General features: G+C 45.6%; 1 protein-coding gene across 1 annotated transcript; it reads right to left on the minus strand.

The window, feature by feature from the left end:
* Nucleotides 1-6,406: 6,406 nt before the first annotated feature.
* On the minus strand, nucleotides 6,407-10,811 carry LOC139577870 (mucin-5AC-like). Its single transcript, XM_071405011.1, has 3 exons — nucleotides 10,694-10,811; nucleotides 6,597-10,584; nucleotides 6,407-6,499 (listed from the first exon to the last, which is right to left on the minus strand). Exons 2-3 carry the CDS (start codon nucleotides 9,063-9,065, stop codon nucleotides 6,431-6,433), a joined length of 2,538 nt encoding a protein of 845 aa, XP_071261112.1. The 5' UTR covers nucleotides 9,066-10,584; nucleotides 10,694-10,811; the 3' UTR covers nucleotides 6,407-6,430.
* Nucleotides 10,812-15,740: the final 4,929 nt, after the last annotated feature.

Consider the following 15,740-nt stretch of genomic DNA (forward strand, 5'->3'; position numbering starts at 1 on the left):
TTTACAGGTCTAATGGCTTGGGGTAGAAACTATTCGGGTGATGTTTGGTCCCAGACTTGGAATTCTGGTACCGTTTGTCGTGCGGTAGCAGAGAGAACAGTCTATGACCTGGCTGGTAATTTTGAGGGCCTTCCTCTGACACCGCCTGGTATAGTGGTCCTGGATGGCAGGGAACTCGGCCCCAGTGATGTACTGGGCCATATGCACTACCTTCTGTAGCGCCTTGTGTTCAGATGCTGAGCAGTTTCCATACTGAGCAGTTATGCAGCCAGTCAAGACACTCTCAATAGTTCAGCTGAATAACTTTTTGAGAATCTGAGGGCCCATGCCAAATCTTTTCAGCCTCCTGAGGGTGTAAAAAGCGTTGTCGTGCCCTCTTCAGAACTGTGATGGTGTGTTTGGACCATGATAGGTCCTTAGTGATGTGGACACAGAGGAACTTGAAGCTTTTGACTTGCTTCACTACAGCCCTGTCGATATGGATGGGGGCGTGCTCGGCCCTCTGTAGTCCATGATCAGCTCCTTTATCTTGCTCACGTTGAGGGAGAGGTTGTTGTCTGACACCACACTGCCAGGTCTAGGGGTCAATTTGCAATGCAGCTCGACCTAAACTTTGATTTTGGGTTTTTATCTATTGCTTTGATATCACAGGTTTTCATCTATTGTGTTACAACCATATAATCCAGTGTAAGGCTTGAGTATGTTTAAATCTACGTTCAATCAGATGTAACACATTATCTTGATATAGGGGCGGCAGGTGACCTAGTGGTTAGAGCGTATGGCCAGTAACCGGAAAGTTGTTAGATCGAATCCCCGAGCTGACAAGGTAAAAATCTGTCGTTCTGCCCCAGAACAAGGTTGTTCCTAGGCCGTCATTGTAAATAAGATTTTGTTTTTAACTGACTTGCCTAGTTAAATAAAGATTAAATAAAAAATATTGGCTAGCAATTTCATTCATTCATCCTTTCATTTGTATGTTCATTCATTGATCAATTCAGTTATTACACTTTTTTCAGTTGGCCTCCCCATTGTCAAGACAACAGAAACCCAGCACAAACCAGAATAGTCCCAGGTCTGGATAAAATAATATTTGTTTAGGCCTAGTACCTGACGTCAATATCCTCAAAAAAGACTCTTGGTTACGCCATCGTGGGGTGTTTTCACAGCAGACTAAGGGAGAACAAAGGGTTTTGTATGTGTTGTGTGTGTGTTGCAGTATTTGTTATCTTTTGACGGTTGACTTCTTCTCAAAGCCTTTTTTGTTGCTGATATGATCTAAGAGATCTTGTCACGGTGTCGTCGGGAGAAGGAGAAGAGGACCAAAGTGCACCGTGGTTACGTATTCATAATACTTTTAATAATGATGAACACTCGAACAAAAACAACAAAACGACAAACGAACAGTTCTGCAAGGTGCAACAAAACACAGAAGAACAGAAAAACAGAAAATACCCACCCACGACTAAGTATGGTTCTCAATCAGAGACAACGATTGACAGCTGCCTCTGATTGGGAACCATACCAGGGCAAACACAATAGAAATAGAAAACATAGACATACAAACATAGAATGCCCACCCACATCACCCCCTGACCAAACAAAAAATAGAAACATACAAAGCAATCTACGGTCAGGGCGTGACAGATCTGGATGTGTAGATGTCTGCGACTTTACTTGGCAACACGTATTAGGATAGTCCATCTGTAGATGGTCTACAGACTATCAGTAACATTTCAACTAACCCTAGCCCTAGCTCTAACCATAACGTTTACAGTAATCCTAATCTTAACCTATGCCCTAACCAGAAATGTAACCCTTACCCTAACCCTTATTCTAAACCTAACCGTAATCTTAGCAAGCAGTTGTTTATCAATGGATAGTTTGTTGATAGTATGAGCGTCTGTATAGCGTCTACAGATGGACAATCCAGATTTTTCTTAACCAGATGAGTAAGTCCAGAATTTAATGTCATTCCCCCAAGACATGCTAACCTCTCACCATTACAATAATGGGAGGTTAGCATTTTGAAAGGTGTATGATATTTGTGCGTCTAACTTTCTCACTCGTCATTATTCACGATTCATTCAGGACTATACGTAATCATGGTAGCATCCACATTAATGTAGAAGTGTTTAGAAACATTTTGTATTATTTTTTACAATAAAAGTGATTCCAAAATGACACAGTACATGATTTACAGTACCATTCATTTCTATTGGGCACAACATAATCTGAAGCACAACCAAAACAAACTGCAAATGCATCCAACAAGTTTGTAGAGTCACAAGGTTGATGTAATAATTGTGTGCTAGGAATATGGGACCAAATACTAAAGTTTTGACTACTTTAATACACATATAAGTGAATTTGTCCAAATACTTTTGGTGCCCTAAAATGGGGAAGTATGTAAATAAAGTATTGTAATTTCTAAACGGCTCATCCGATATGGATGAAAATTCCCTCAAATGAAAGCTGACAGTCTGCACTTTACCTCATAGTATCATTTCAAATCCAAAGTGCTGGAGTACAGAGCCAAAACAACAAATGTGTCACTGTCCCAACCCTTTTGGAGATCACTGTATTTTACCAGTGCAATGTTTTTTCTGGGTTGACAGGCAGCATTTTACACATACCAGTAAACCATGTGCGAATGACCAGTGTACCAGTGTTGTATTGAGCAGCTTGCTGACCTAAGGTGCAGTGGGCAGCTGTATCACAGTGTCGCCAGCGGTAGCTAGTAACGTTTCCCTCCTATGATTATATTTCAAGTAAGATGGCAGCCTACACAATAATAAACTCATATTGGTAGCCATCTAGATGTCACCGTGATATGGTCTACTAGTCAATGGGGAGAGCATGAACGGCAACCACACCAGGACACAGTGACCTCCTCAACCCTGTGGGATTCGTTCGCTCGGCTCTCAGCTGGACGACATATGTCATCGGTCATCGTTTTGCAGGCCAGGAGTGTCCGTATACCCTCTCCCCGCTAACCATTTTGTTTAATTTAAACAACATTGTTTCATACAATATAACAGTATTAGTTAACCTGTTCACTTTACAAGTGGTATGCAAACTTTTGGTGGCACAGAAAAAAATATGCATTTTGTGAGTCGGGTCAAATAATCTGCGGTTATTGTGTAGGAATGTTTTGTTAGTTAGCAAGTGCATGACAAGGTGGCCCAAAGGAAGCCAGCTTTTCTCAACCTCTCCATTTGCCCCATTCTTCCAAGAGCTCACAGAGTTTGAATTAAGACCTCTCGTGAGGTATGTACACACACACATGTACACACATACGACACCAGCTTGACATCTCCCTTGTCACCTGTCTTTTGACCCTCAGAGTAACAGCACTTGTACTCTCTGTATCTCATTCTATTCTTTTTTTTTCTATGCTTGTCCTAATTAAAGGTGAGAAGAGCTAGCAAATCAGAACTGAGGAAGATTATTTCAGAGCCCTATGAGAAACATCTGATGCTGCGCTGACTATCCCACACCACCCACACAGAGGCACACAATCTAGTTTTTAGATTAGATTAGTGTTGTAATGATGCTCTTATTTGGTTAATGTTGTTACCAATTTTAATAAATGGATTTTATGTACAATTGTATTGAGAAAAAAGAAGAAACCTGCACACTGCTCCTGATAGTATCACAGCTCATTAATACGCTTTACGTATCGGCCTCACGACCTTCGTCAAAGCTTATTAAAGAGCAGTGATACTATCAAGAGCAGTGTGCGGGGTTTCTTCTTTTTTCTCATTTTATTCAACTGTTACCGTGCACCTGCAGAAAAGATAGCTCAGATGTGCGAGTGCCTTTTGAATTTTGATATACATAGGTATTGTTTTTCTTTCATTAGATTTCAGTGTCAATTTACAGCTCATAAAAAGAGGATAGGCCTAAACTACATTTTTATCTGTATTAACATATTGTTAATTGTTGTGGCTTAGTTGCTTAGTATCTTTTTCTAGCTCTTAAAGTTGCTTAGTAACTTTAGGCACCAATTTCAACTCTATTGTTCAGCATACATACATCTATTTCTTAACCCAATATACGCTGAGTATACAAAACATTAAGAACTCTCTTTCCATGACACAGACTGACCAGGTGAAAGCTATGATCCCTTATTGATGTTACTTGATAAATCCACTTCAATCAGTGTAGATGAAGGGGAGGAGACAAGTTAAATAAGGTTTTTTAAGCCTTGAGACAATTGAGACATGGATTGTTTGTGTGCCATGGGCAAAACAACTCAATATTAGGAAGCTGTTCCTAATGTTTGGTATACTCAGTGTATATATATATATATTCACACTCCATCTTTTTCAAGGATATGCGAGACAATCTGTTGTCACCACAATGAGAAACTAGGAACCAGCAAGAAAACATTTGGAGGTAAGATTCATTTTGTAATGTAGAAATAAATAAAACCATCTATTAAACATTGCCTTGTGCGCTGTAGTTCCCTCTTACTAATGAATGACTAATATTTACCAAGTCCTGTATCAAATCAATCAAGTCTGCAAATAATTATATTTACGCATTGTATTTTTACTGGATGAGTTGAGGTTGAAAGTCCCTTCATTGTTATTTTTTCTGAAGTTGATACCTTCTACAAAGAGCCAGAAGTTAAATGACATAATAATTAACAACATACTCTCAGAACACCCTTCAGTTAGCATAGCATGAACGTTTTGTGCTTAGGACTTTATTTGCCACCAAAATATTATTGATTTACAAATGTTTATCTTTCTGCCTTGATGTGATACGTGACACAGTTTTGTGTACATGAGAGACAAACACTGGTTTTGTAATGTAAGGCCTCTCTCTAATACATCCACTCTAGCAGAGAAATACATAGATACACAATTGGTGAAATCAGGGTGACAAAAAATTGATCGAGGTGTGTTCAAAGCCCTCCCTCAAGACTATAAGAGATGAACAATGAAATATGTAAGCAGAACAAAAAATGATATCTGAAAGGACTAATCTCGTGTATCCCATTTTTAAAGTGTGTTGACAACAGATTTCACATCAAACACCAATTAACATATTACAGCCAGTCTAATATGTTAATGAATTTAAACCTATGAAATATACCTTCAGATATTTATACATTTAGAAAAACCTTTCTGCGATTACTGTCCAACTTTACCATATTCATTGTCTATGTTTTTGTTCTAAACAAATATCCTGTTCGGCTTGAAATTGATCTTCTGATATTCATATCATCTCATTCCTATCATATAAATAAAGTGGTATTTATGTTGTATGTGAACAAGGCGTAACAGATGCAGTCAGCACACAATAATAATTATTGAAATGTAACTTAAGGGAAGTGAATGTCTTTTCAGGTAATGGATTGCATTTCATTTAATTTCTTCATTAATCCGGTACAGAAAACGAAACCAACATTTTCTTCATTCAATGTATGAGTAATAGTGAATTACAAAACAGTATAAATACACCATTCAGTTACAATAAATATTAGTGCAGTAAGTAGAAGGAATAACTATCAAGATTCTTAGAATCTTGTTGATAATTGGTAGAACAGCTGTCTATTTATTTTACATTATCCTCTTGCTGTTCAATATTCTCATGTTCTCCATAGCAATTCATCTTTACCCTGTACATTAATGGGTAATACATAATAATACATACTATACAGTTCTAATAATAAATATGATTAGATTGTCTGGTAAGTTTCCCTGTCACAGTGGTGATCAGTTATATCAGTATAAGTCAAGCAGTTGTGACAACACAACAAGACAGATGAGTAGACTTGTCTTGTAGCTTATTCCACTGGAGGCGACAGCATTGTTTATTGTTGATTCAACAACAGATGTTGTTGAAGCAGCTGTGTTTGTTGTAGGACCAGCAGTTGTTGTTGTTGTGGCGGTGGCTGTGGTTGTTGTGGTAGTTGCGGCAACTGTGGTGGCTGCGGAAGTTGTAGTTCCTGTAACACCACAGAAGTTATCTCATTAAATTTTACCCAATATAGAGTGCCATGAGTCAATGTTGAGAGTGACGACAATGACAAGGTCAGCAGTGACGGCTTAACTTACTTGCAGTGATGGAGGTTGTATCAACGTTGAGGAAGGTGTTCCCGTGAGACAGAGAGTCAGTCAAGCCCTGCTCCACACTCGTTACATTGGGAACCACTGTCTGGTTCTTGAAAATAAGGGTCATGTTGACAATAATTGATCCACTCCTGTAAACAATGAAATATATAAAGATTTAGTTTTCATTTCGAGGTCAGATCTTAAACCGTTGTTTCCAAGAAAACAAGACAATGTATAGTAATTATTTGTATTTGTATTTGTTCTCTTAATATATTATTCAAACGTATATCACTATAACTGTTATTTTGAGATAATTATATTTGAATGGAGAGATTCATAGACTTACAGAAAACAATGATTGTTACTTACGTGAACTGAATAATCCTACACCTTACGTATGTTAAAGGGTAAATTATTTTGTAACCATGATTCACCTGTAAAAAAATACACAAATTAGTATCAACAGTTTCAACAGTGACGTCAGTGACACAACGTTAGTGACACAATGTTGTTAAAAGATGAGCTGATTACCTCTGTGGTAACATTTTCTGCCAGTTCCTGATATGCTGTTGTGGAAGAATCAGTATAGTCACTTTGGAAATTACGGAACATTCTGAATCCTAATCCCATTGACGCCTCATTCGCTGTCGGTGCCGCTGTTGACTTAGTTGTGGTAGCGGTGGCTGTGGTGGTTGTGGGAACAATTTTGGTTGTCGTTGGTACAGTGGTGTTTGTGGCAGCACCTGTGGTTGTCGTCACAGAAGCTGTGGTTGTAGTCGAAGCAGTTGTGGTTTTCGTGCCAGCAACAGTGGTGGTGGTGGCAGCTGTTGCTGTAGTAGCTCTGGCTGTTGTAGAAGCAGCTGTGTCTGTTGTGGGAGCAACTGGGGCAGTCGTGTTGCCAGCTGTGGATGTGGTGGGGGCATTTGTGGTTGTTGTTGGAGCAGCTGTGGTTGTAGTTTGAGCAGCTGTCGTTGTTGTGGCAGCAGCTGTGGTTGTGTTTGCGTCTGTTTTGGTTGTAGTTGGAGCAACTCGGGTTGTTGTGGGCGCATTTTCGGTTGTAGATGGAGCAGCTGTGGTTGTGGTGGCAGCTGCTGTGGTTGTCGTGGGAGCAGGTATAGTTGTTGTGGCAGCAACTGTGTTTGTAGATGAAGAAACTCTGGTTGTAGAGGAAGCAGCTGTGGTTGTTGTGACAGAAGCTTTGGATGTTATAGGAGCAGCTGTGATTGTTGATATCAAAACTGTGGTTGTAGTTGGAGCATCTGTAGTTTTTGTGGCAGAAGCTGTGGTTGTTGTTTTGTCAGCTGTGATTGTAGTTGGAGATGCTGTGGTTGTCGTGGCAGCAACTATGGTTGTTGTGGCAGCTGCTATGGTTGTGTTGGCTGCTGCGTTAGTTGCAGTTGGAACAGCTGTGGTTGTAGTTTGTGAAGCTGTCGTTGTCGTAGCAGCGGCTGTGGATGTTGTAGGAGCAGCTGTGGTTTTTATAACGTCACCTGTGGTTGTAGTTGGAGCACCTGTGGTTGTTGTTGCAGCAACTGTGGTTGTGGTGGCTGTTGCAGCAGTTGCAGGTGTCGTTGTCATGGCAGGAGCTGTGGTGGTCATCATGGACGTAGTTGAGGTTGTAGTTGGAGCAGCTGTGGTTGTTGAATGTGCAACTGTGGTAGTTGTGATGCCAGCTGTAGTGGTCGTGGGGGCAGCAGTGGTTGTGATGACAGCACCTGTGGTTGTTGTGGGAGAAACTGTGGTTGCAGTTGGAGCAGCTGTGGTTGTAGTTGGAGCAGTAGTGGTTGTTGTGGCAGCAGCTGTGGTTCTTGTGGGAGAAACTGTGCATGTTGTCACTCCATTTGTGGTTGTAGTTGGAGCATCTGTTGTTGTCATGGCAGCAGCTGTGGTTGTACTAGGATCAGTAGTGGTTGTGGGGGCAGCTCCTGTGATTGTGGTGGTTGCTGCTGTTGTTCTAGTCGAAGCAGCTGTGGTTGTTGTGACCGGAATTGTGGCAGTCGTTATGCCAGCTGTAGTGGTCGTGGGGGCAGCAGTCGTTGTGATGGCAGCACCTGTGGTTGTTGTGGGTGAAACTGTGGTTGTTGTGACTCCATTTGTGGTTGTAGTTGGAGCATCTGTGGTTGTTGTGGGAGAAACTGTGGATGTTGTGACTCCATTTGTTGTTGGAGCATCTGTGGTTGTCATGGCAGCAGCTGTGGTTGTAGTTGGAGCAGTAGTGGTTGTGGTGGCAGCTCCTGTGATTGTGGTGGTTGCTGCTGATGTTGTAGTCGAACCAGCTGTGGTTGTTGCGACCGGAATTGTGAAAGTCGTCATGCCAGCTGTGGTGGTCGTGGGGGCAGCTGTGGTTGTGATGGCTGCACTTGTGGATGTTGTGGGAGAAACTGTGGTTGTAGTTGGAGCAGCTGTGGTTGTAGTTGGAGCAGTAGTGGTTGTGGTGGCAGCTCCTGTGATTGTGGTGGTTGCTGCTGTTGTTGTAGTCGAAGCAGCTGTGGTTGATGCGACCGGAATTGTGGTAGTCGTCATGCCAACTGTAGTGGTGTTGGGGGCAGCTGTGGTTGTGATGGCAGCACCTGTGGTTGTTGTGGGAGAAAATGTGGTTGTTGTGACTCCATTAGTGGTTGTAGTTGGAGAATCTGTGGTTGTTGTGGGAGAAACTGTGGATGTTGTGACTCCATTTGTGGTTGGAGCATCCGTGGTTGTCATGGCAGCAGCTGTGGTTGTAGTTGGAGCAGTAGTGGTTGTGGTGGCAGCTCCTGTGATTGTGGTGGTTGCTGCTGATGTTGTAGTCGAAGCAGCTGTGGTTGTTGCGACCGGAATTGCGGTAGTCGTCATGCCAGCTGTGGTGGTCGTGGGGGCAGCTGTGGTTGTGGTTGCAGCAGCAGCTGTGGTTGTAGTTGGAGCAGTAGTGGTTGTTGTGGCAGCAGCTGTGGTTCTTGTGGGAGAAACTGTGCATGTTGTCACTCCATTTGTGGTTGTAGTTGGAGCATCTGTTGTTGTCATGGCAGCAGCTGTGGTTGTACTAGGATCAGTAGTGGTTGTGGGGGCAGCTCCTGTGATTGTGGTGGTTGCTGCTGTTGTTCTAGTCGAAGCAGCTGTGGTTGTTGTGACCGGAATTGTGGCAGTCGTTATGCCAGCTGTAGTGGTCGTGGGGGCAGCAGTCGTTGTGATGGCAGCACCTGTGGTTGTTGTGGGTGAAACTGTGGTTGTTGTGACTCCATTTGTGGTTGTAGTTGGAGCATCTGTGGTTGTGTGGGAGAAACTGTGGATGTTGTGACTCCATTTGTTGTTGGAGCATCTGTGGTTGTCATGGCAGCAGCTGTGGTTGTAGTTGGAGCAGTAGTGGTTGTGGTGGCAGCTCCTGTGATTGTGGTGGTTGCTGCTGATGTTGTAGTCGAACCAGCTGTGGTTGTTGCGACCGGAATTGTGAAAGTCGTCATGCCAGCTGTGGTGGTCGTGGGGGCAGCTGTGGTTGTGATGGCTGCACTTGTGGATGTTGTGGGAGAAACTGTGGTTGTAGTTGGAGCAGCTGTGGTTGTAGTTGGAGCAGTAGTGGTTGTGGTGGCAGCTCCTGTGATTGTGGTGGTTGCTGCTGTTGTTGTAGTCGAAGCAGCTGTGGTTGATGCGACCGGAATTGTGGTAGTCGTCATGCCAACTGTAGTGGTGTTGGGGGCAGCTGTGGTTGTGATGGCAGCACCTGTGGTTGTTGTGGGAGAAAATGTGGTTGTTGTGACTCCATTAGTGGTTGTAGTTGGAGAATCTGTGGTTGTTGTGGGAGAAACTGTGGATGTTGTGACTCCATTTGTGGTTGGAGCATCCGTGGTTGTCATGGCAGCAGCTGTGGTTGTAGTTGGAGCAGTAGTGGTTGTGGTGGCAGCTCCTGTGATTGTGGTGGTTGCTGCTGATGTTGTAGTCGAAGCAGCTGTGGTTGTTGCGACCGGAATTGCGGTAGTCGTCATGCCAGCTGTGGTGGTCGTGGGGGCAGCTGTGGTTGTGGTTGCAGCAGCAGCTGTGGTTGTAGTTGGAGCAGTAGTGGTTGTGGTGGCAGCTACTGTGATTGTGGTGGTTGCTGCTGTTGTTGTAGTCGAAGCAGCTGTGGTTGTTGCAACCGGAAATGTGGTAGTCGTTATGCCAGCTGTAGTGGTCGTGGGGGCAGCTGTGGTTGTGATGGCAGCACCTGTGGTTGTTGTGGGAGAAAATGTGGTTGTTGTGACTCCATTAGTGGTTGTAGATAGAGCATCTGTGGTTGTTGTGGGAGAAACTGTGGATGTTGTGACTCCATTTGTGGTTGGAGCATCTGTGGTTGTCATGGCAGCAGCTGTGGTTGTAGTTGGAGCAGCTGTGGTTGTAGTTGGAGCAGTAGTGGTTGTGGTGGCAGCTACTGTGATTGTGGTGGTTGCTGCTGTTGTTGTAGTCGAAGCAGCTGTGTTTGTTGTAGGACCAGCTGTTGTTGTTGTTGTGGGGGTGGCTGTGGTTGTTGTGGTAGTTGCGGCAACTGTGGTGGCTGCGGAAGTTGTAGTTCCTGTAACACCACAGAAGTTATCTCATTAAAATGTACCCAATATAGAGTGTCATGAGTCAATGTTGAGAGTGACGACAATGACAAGGTCAGCAGTGACGGCTTAACTTACTTGCAGTGATGGAGGTTGTATCAACGTTGAGGAAGGTGTTCCCGTGAGACAGAGAGTCAGTCAAGCCCTGCTCCACACTCGTTACATTGGGAAGCACTGTCTGGTTCTTGAAAATAAGGGTCATGTTGACAATAATTGACCCACTCCTGTAAACAATGAAATATATAAAGATTTCGTTTTTATTTCGAGGTCAGATCTTAAACCGTTGTTTCCAAGAAAACAAGACAATGTATAGTAATTATTTGTATTTGTATTTGTTCTCTTAATATATTATTCAAACGTATATCACTATAACTGTTATTTTGAGATAATTATATTTGAATGGAGAGATTCATAGACTTACAGAAAACAATGATTGTTACTTACGTGAACTGAATAATCCTACACCTTACGTATGTTAAAGGGTAAATTATTTTGTAACCATGATTCACCTGTAAAAAAATACACAAATTAGTATCAACAGTTTCAACAGTGAAGTCAGTGACACAATGTTAGTGACACAATGTTGTTAAAAGATGAGCTGATTACCTCTGTGGTAACATTTTCTGCCAGTTCCTGATATGCTGTTGTGGAAGAATCAGTATAGTCACTTTGGAAATTACGGAACATTCTGAATCCTAATCCCATTGACGCCTCATTCGCTGTCGGTGCCGCTGTTGACTTAGTTGTGGTAGCGGTGGCTGTGGTGGTTGTGGGAACAATTTTGGTTGTCGTTGGTACAGTGGTGTTTGTGGCAGCACCTGTGGTTGTCTTCACAGAAGCTGTGGTTGTAGTCGAAGCAGTTGTGGTTTTCGTGCCAGCAACAGTGGTGGTGGTGGCAGCTGTTGCTGTAGTAGCTCTGGCTGTTGTAGAGGCAGCTGTGGTTGTTGCGACAGGAATTGTGGTAGTCGTCATGCCAGATGTAGTGGTCGTGGGGGCAGCTGTGGTTGTGATGGCAGCACCTGTGGTTGTTGTAGGAGAAACTGTGGTTGTAGTTGGAGCAGCTGTGGTTGTAGTTGGAGCAGTAGTGGTTGTGGTGGCAGCTCCTTTGATTGTGGTGGTTGCTGCTGATGTTGTAGTCGAAGCAGCTGTGGTTGTTGCGACCGGAATTGCGGTAGTCGTCATGCCAGCTGTGGTGGTCGTGGGGGCAGCTGTGGTTGTGGTTGCAGCAGCAGCTGTGGTTGTAGTTGGAGCAGTAGTGGTTGTGGTGGCAGCTCCTGTGATTGTGGTGGTTGCTGCTGTTGTTGTAGTCGAAGCAGCTGTGGTTGTTGCGACCGGAATTGTGGTAGTCGTCATGCCAGATGTAGTGGTCGTGGGGGCAGCTGTGGTTGTGATGGCAGCACCTGTGGTTGTTGTGCGAGAAACTGTGGTTGTAGTTGGAGCAGCTGTGGTTGTAGTTGGAGCAGTAGTGGTTGTGGTGGCAGCTCCTGTGATTGTGGTGGTTGCTGCTGTTGGTGTAGTCGAAGCAGCTGTGGTTGTTGCGACCGGAATTATGGTAGTCGTCATGCCAACTGTCGTGGTCGTGGGGGCAGCTGTGGTTGTGATGGCAGCACCTGTGGTTGTTGTGGGAGAAACTGTGGTTGTTGTGACTCCATTAGTGGTTGTAGTTGGAGCATCTGTGGTTGTTGTGGGAGAAACTGTGGAGGATGTGACTCCATTTGTGGTTGGATCATCTTTGGTTGTCATGGCAGCAGCTGTGGTTGTAGTTGGAACGGTAGTGGTTGTGGTGGCAGCTCCTGTGATTGTGGTGGTTGCTGCTGATGTTGTAGTCGAAGCAGCTGTGGTTGTTGCGACCGGAATTGCGGTAGTCGCCATGCCAGCTGTGGCGGTCGTGGGGGCAGCTGTGGTTGTGGTTGCAGCAGCAGCTGTGGTTGTAGTTGGAGCAGTAGTGGTTGTGGTGGCAACTCCTGTATTTGTGGTGGTTGCTGCTGTTGTTGTAGTTGAAGCAGCTGTGGTTGTTGCGACCGGAATTGTGGTAGTCGTCATGCCAGCTGTAGTGGTCGTGGGGGCAGCTGTGTTTGTGATGGCAGCACCTGTGGTTGTTGTGGGAGAAACGGTGGTTGTTGTGACTCCATTTGTGGTTGTAGTTGGAGCATCTGTGGTTGTTGCGGGAGAAACTGTGGATGTAGTAGGAGCAGTAGTGGTTGTGGTGGCAGCTCCTGTGATTGTGGTGGTTGCTGCTGTTGTTGTAGTCGAAGCAGCTGTGGCTGTTGCGACCGGAATTGTGGTAGTCGTCATGCCAGCTGTGGTGGTCGTGGGGGCAGCTGTGGTTGTGATGGCTGCACCTGTGGTTGTTGTGGGAGAATCTGTGGTTGTAGTTGGAGCAGCTGTGGTTGTAGTTGGAGCAGTAGTGGTTGTGATGGCTGCACCTGTGGTTGTTGTGGGAGAATCTGTGGTTGTAGTTGGAGCAGCTGTGGTTGTAGATGGAGCAGTAGTGGTTGTGGTGGCAGCTCCTGTGATTGTGGTGGTTGCTGCTGTTGTTGTAGTCGAAGCAGCTGTGGTTGTTGCGACCGGAATTGTGGTAGTCGTCATGCCAACTTTAGTGGTCGTGGGGGCAGCTGTGGTTGTGATGGCAGCACCTGTGGTTGTTGTGGGAGAAACTGTGGTTGTTGTGACTCCATTTGTGGTTGTATTTGGAGCATCTGTGGTTGTTGCGGGAGAAACTGTGGATGTTGTGACTCCATTTGTTGTTGGAGCATATGTGGTTGTCATGGCAGCAGCTGTGGATGTAGTAGGAGCAGTAGTGGTTGTGGTGGCAGCTCCTGTGATTGTGGTGGTTGCTGCTGTTGTTTTAGTCGAAGCAGCTGTGGTTGTTGCGACTGGAATTGTGGTAGTCGTCATGCCAACTTTAGTGGTCGTGGGGGCAGCTGTGGTTGTGATGGCAGCACCTGTGGTTGTTGTGGGAGAAACTGTGGTTGTTGTGACTCCATTTGTGGTTGTAGTTGGAGCATCTGTGGTTGTTGCGGGAGAAACTGTGGATGTTGTGACTCCATTTGTTGTTGGAGCATATGTGGTTGTCATGGCAGCAGCTGTGGATGTAGTAGGAGCAGTAGTGGTTGTGGTAGCAGCTCCTGTGATTGTGGTGGTTGCTGCTGATGTTGTAGTCGAAGCAGCTGTGGTTGATGCGACCGGAATTGCGGTAGTCGTCATGCCAGCTGTGGTGGTCGTGGGGGCAGATGTGGTTGTGGTTGCAGCAGCAGCTGTGGTTGTAGTTGGAGCAGTAGTGGTTGTGGTGGCAGCTCCTGTGATTGTGGTGGTTGCTGCTGTTGTTGTAGTCGAAGCAGCTGTGGTTGTTGCGACCGGAATTGCAGTAGTCGTCATGCCAGCTGTGGTGGTCGTGGGGGCAGCTGTGGTTGTGGTTGCAGCAGCAGCTGTGGTTGTAGTTGGAGCAGTAGTGGTTGTGGTGGCAGCTACTGTGATTGTGGTGGTTGCTGCTGTTGTTGTAGTCGAAGCAGCTGTGGTTGTTGCGACCGGAATTGCAGTAGTCGTCATGCCAGCTGTGGTGGTCGTGGGGGCAGCTGTGGTTGTGGTTGCAGCAGCAGCTGTGGTTGGAGTTGGAGCAGTAGTGGTTGTGGTGGCAGCTACTGTGATTGTGGTGGTTGCTGCTGTTGTTGTAGTCGAAGCAGCTGTGGTTGTTGCAACCGGAATTGTGGTAGTCGTCATGCCAGCTGTAGTGGTCGTGGGGGCAGCTGTGGTTGTGGTGGCAGCACCTGTGGTTGTTGTGGGAGAAAATGTGGTTGTTGTGACTCCATTAGTTGTTGTAGTTGGAGCATCTGTGGTTGTTGTGGGAGAAACTGTGGATGTTGTGACTCCATTTGTGGTTGGAGCATCTGTGGTTGTCATGGCAGCAGCTGTGGTTGTAGTCGAAGCAGCTGTGGTTGTTGCGACCGGAATTGTGGTAGTCGTCATGCCAGATGTAGTGGTCGTGGGGGCAGCTGTGGTTGTGATGGCAGCACCTGTGGTTGTTGTGGGAGAAACTGTGGTTGTAGTTGGAGCAGCTGTGGTTGTAGTTGGAGCAGTAGTGGTTGTGGTGGCAGCTCCTGTGATTGTGGTGGTTGCTGCTGTTGTTGTAGTCGAAGCAGCTGTGGTTGTTGCGACCGGAATTATGGTAGTCGTCATGCCAACTGTCGTGGTCGTGGGGGCAGCTGTGGTTGTGATGGCAGCACCTGTGGTTGTTGTGGGAGAAACTGTGGTTGTTGTGACTCCATTAGTGGTTGTAGTTGGAGCATCTGTGGTTGTTGTGGGAGAAACTGTGGAGGATGTGACTCCATTTGTGGTTGGATCATCTTTGGTTGTCATGGCGGCAGCTGTGGTTGTAGTTGGAACAGTAGTGGTTGTGGTGGAAGCTCCTGTGATTGTGGTGGTTGCTGCTGATGTTGTAGTCGAAGCAGCTGTGGTTGTTGCGACCGGAATTGCGGTAGTCGCCATGCCAGCTGTGGTGGTCGTGGGGGCAGCTGTGGTTGTGGTTGCAGCAGCAGCTGTGGTTGTAGTTGGAGCAGTAGTGGTTGTGGTGGCAACTCCTGTATTTGTGGTGGTTGCTGCTGTTGTTGTAGTCGAAGCAGCTGTGGTTGTTGCGACCGGAATTGTGGTAGTCGTCATGCCAGCTGTAGTGGTCGTGGGGGCAGCTGTGTTTGTGATGGCAGCACCTGTGGTTGTTGTGGGAGAAACGGTGGTTGTTGTGACTCCATTTGTGGTTGTAGTTGGAGCATCTGTGGTTGTTGCGGGAGAAACTGTGGATGTAGTAGGAGCAGTAGTGGTTGTGGTGGCAGCTCCTGTGATTGTGGTGGTTGCTGCTGTTGTTGTAGTCGAAGCAGCTGTGGCTGTTGCGACCGGAATTGTGGTAGTCGTCATGCCAGCTGTGGTGGTCGTGGGGGCAGCTGTGGTTGTGATGGCTGCACCTGTGGTTGTTGTGGGAGAATCTGTGGTTGTAGTTGGAGCAGCTGTGGTTGTAGTTGGAGCAGTAGTGGTTGTGATGGCTGCACCTGTGGTTGTTGTGGGAGAATCTGTGGTTGTAGTTGGAGCAGCTCTGGTTGTAGATGGAGCAGTAGTGGTTGTGGTGGCAGCTCCT

The sequence above is a fragment of the Salvelinus alpinus genome, chromosome 6 (genome assembly GCF_045679555.1).
Source record: "Salvelinus alpinus chromosome 6, SLU_Salpinus.1, whole genome shotgun sequence".
Classification (NCBI taxonomy): Eukaryota; Metazoa; Chordata; class Actinopteri; order Salmoniformes; family Salmonidae; genus Salvelinus; species Salvelinus alpinus.

What these genes read in the sequence shown, in the direction of transcription:
- LOC139577870 (XM_071405011.1), bottom strand. Translation starts at nt 9,065, where the DNA reads ATGACAACAACAGATGCTCCAACTACAACCACAAATGGAGTGACAACA. An exon ending in CAGAAAATGTTACCACAGAG is followed by an intron (nt 6,500 to 6,596) that starts GTAATCAGCTCA and finishes ATTTTTTTACAG; the next exon opens with GTGAATCATGGTTACAAAAT.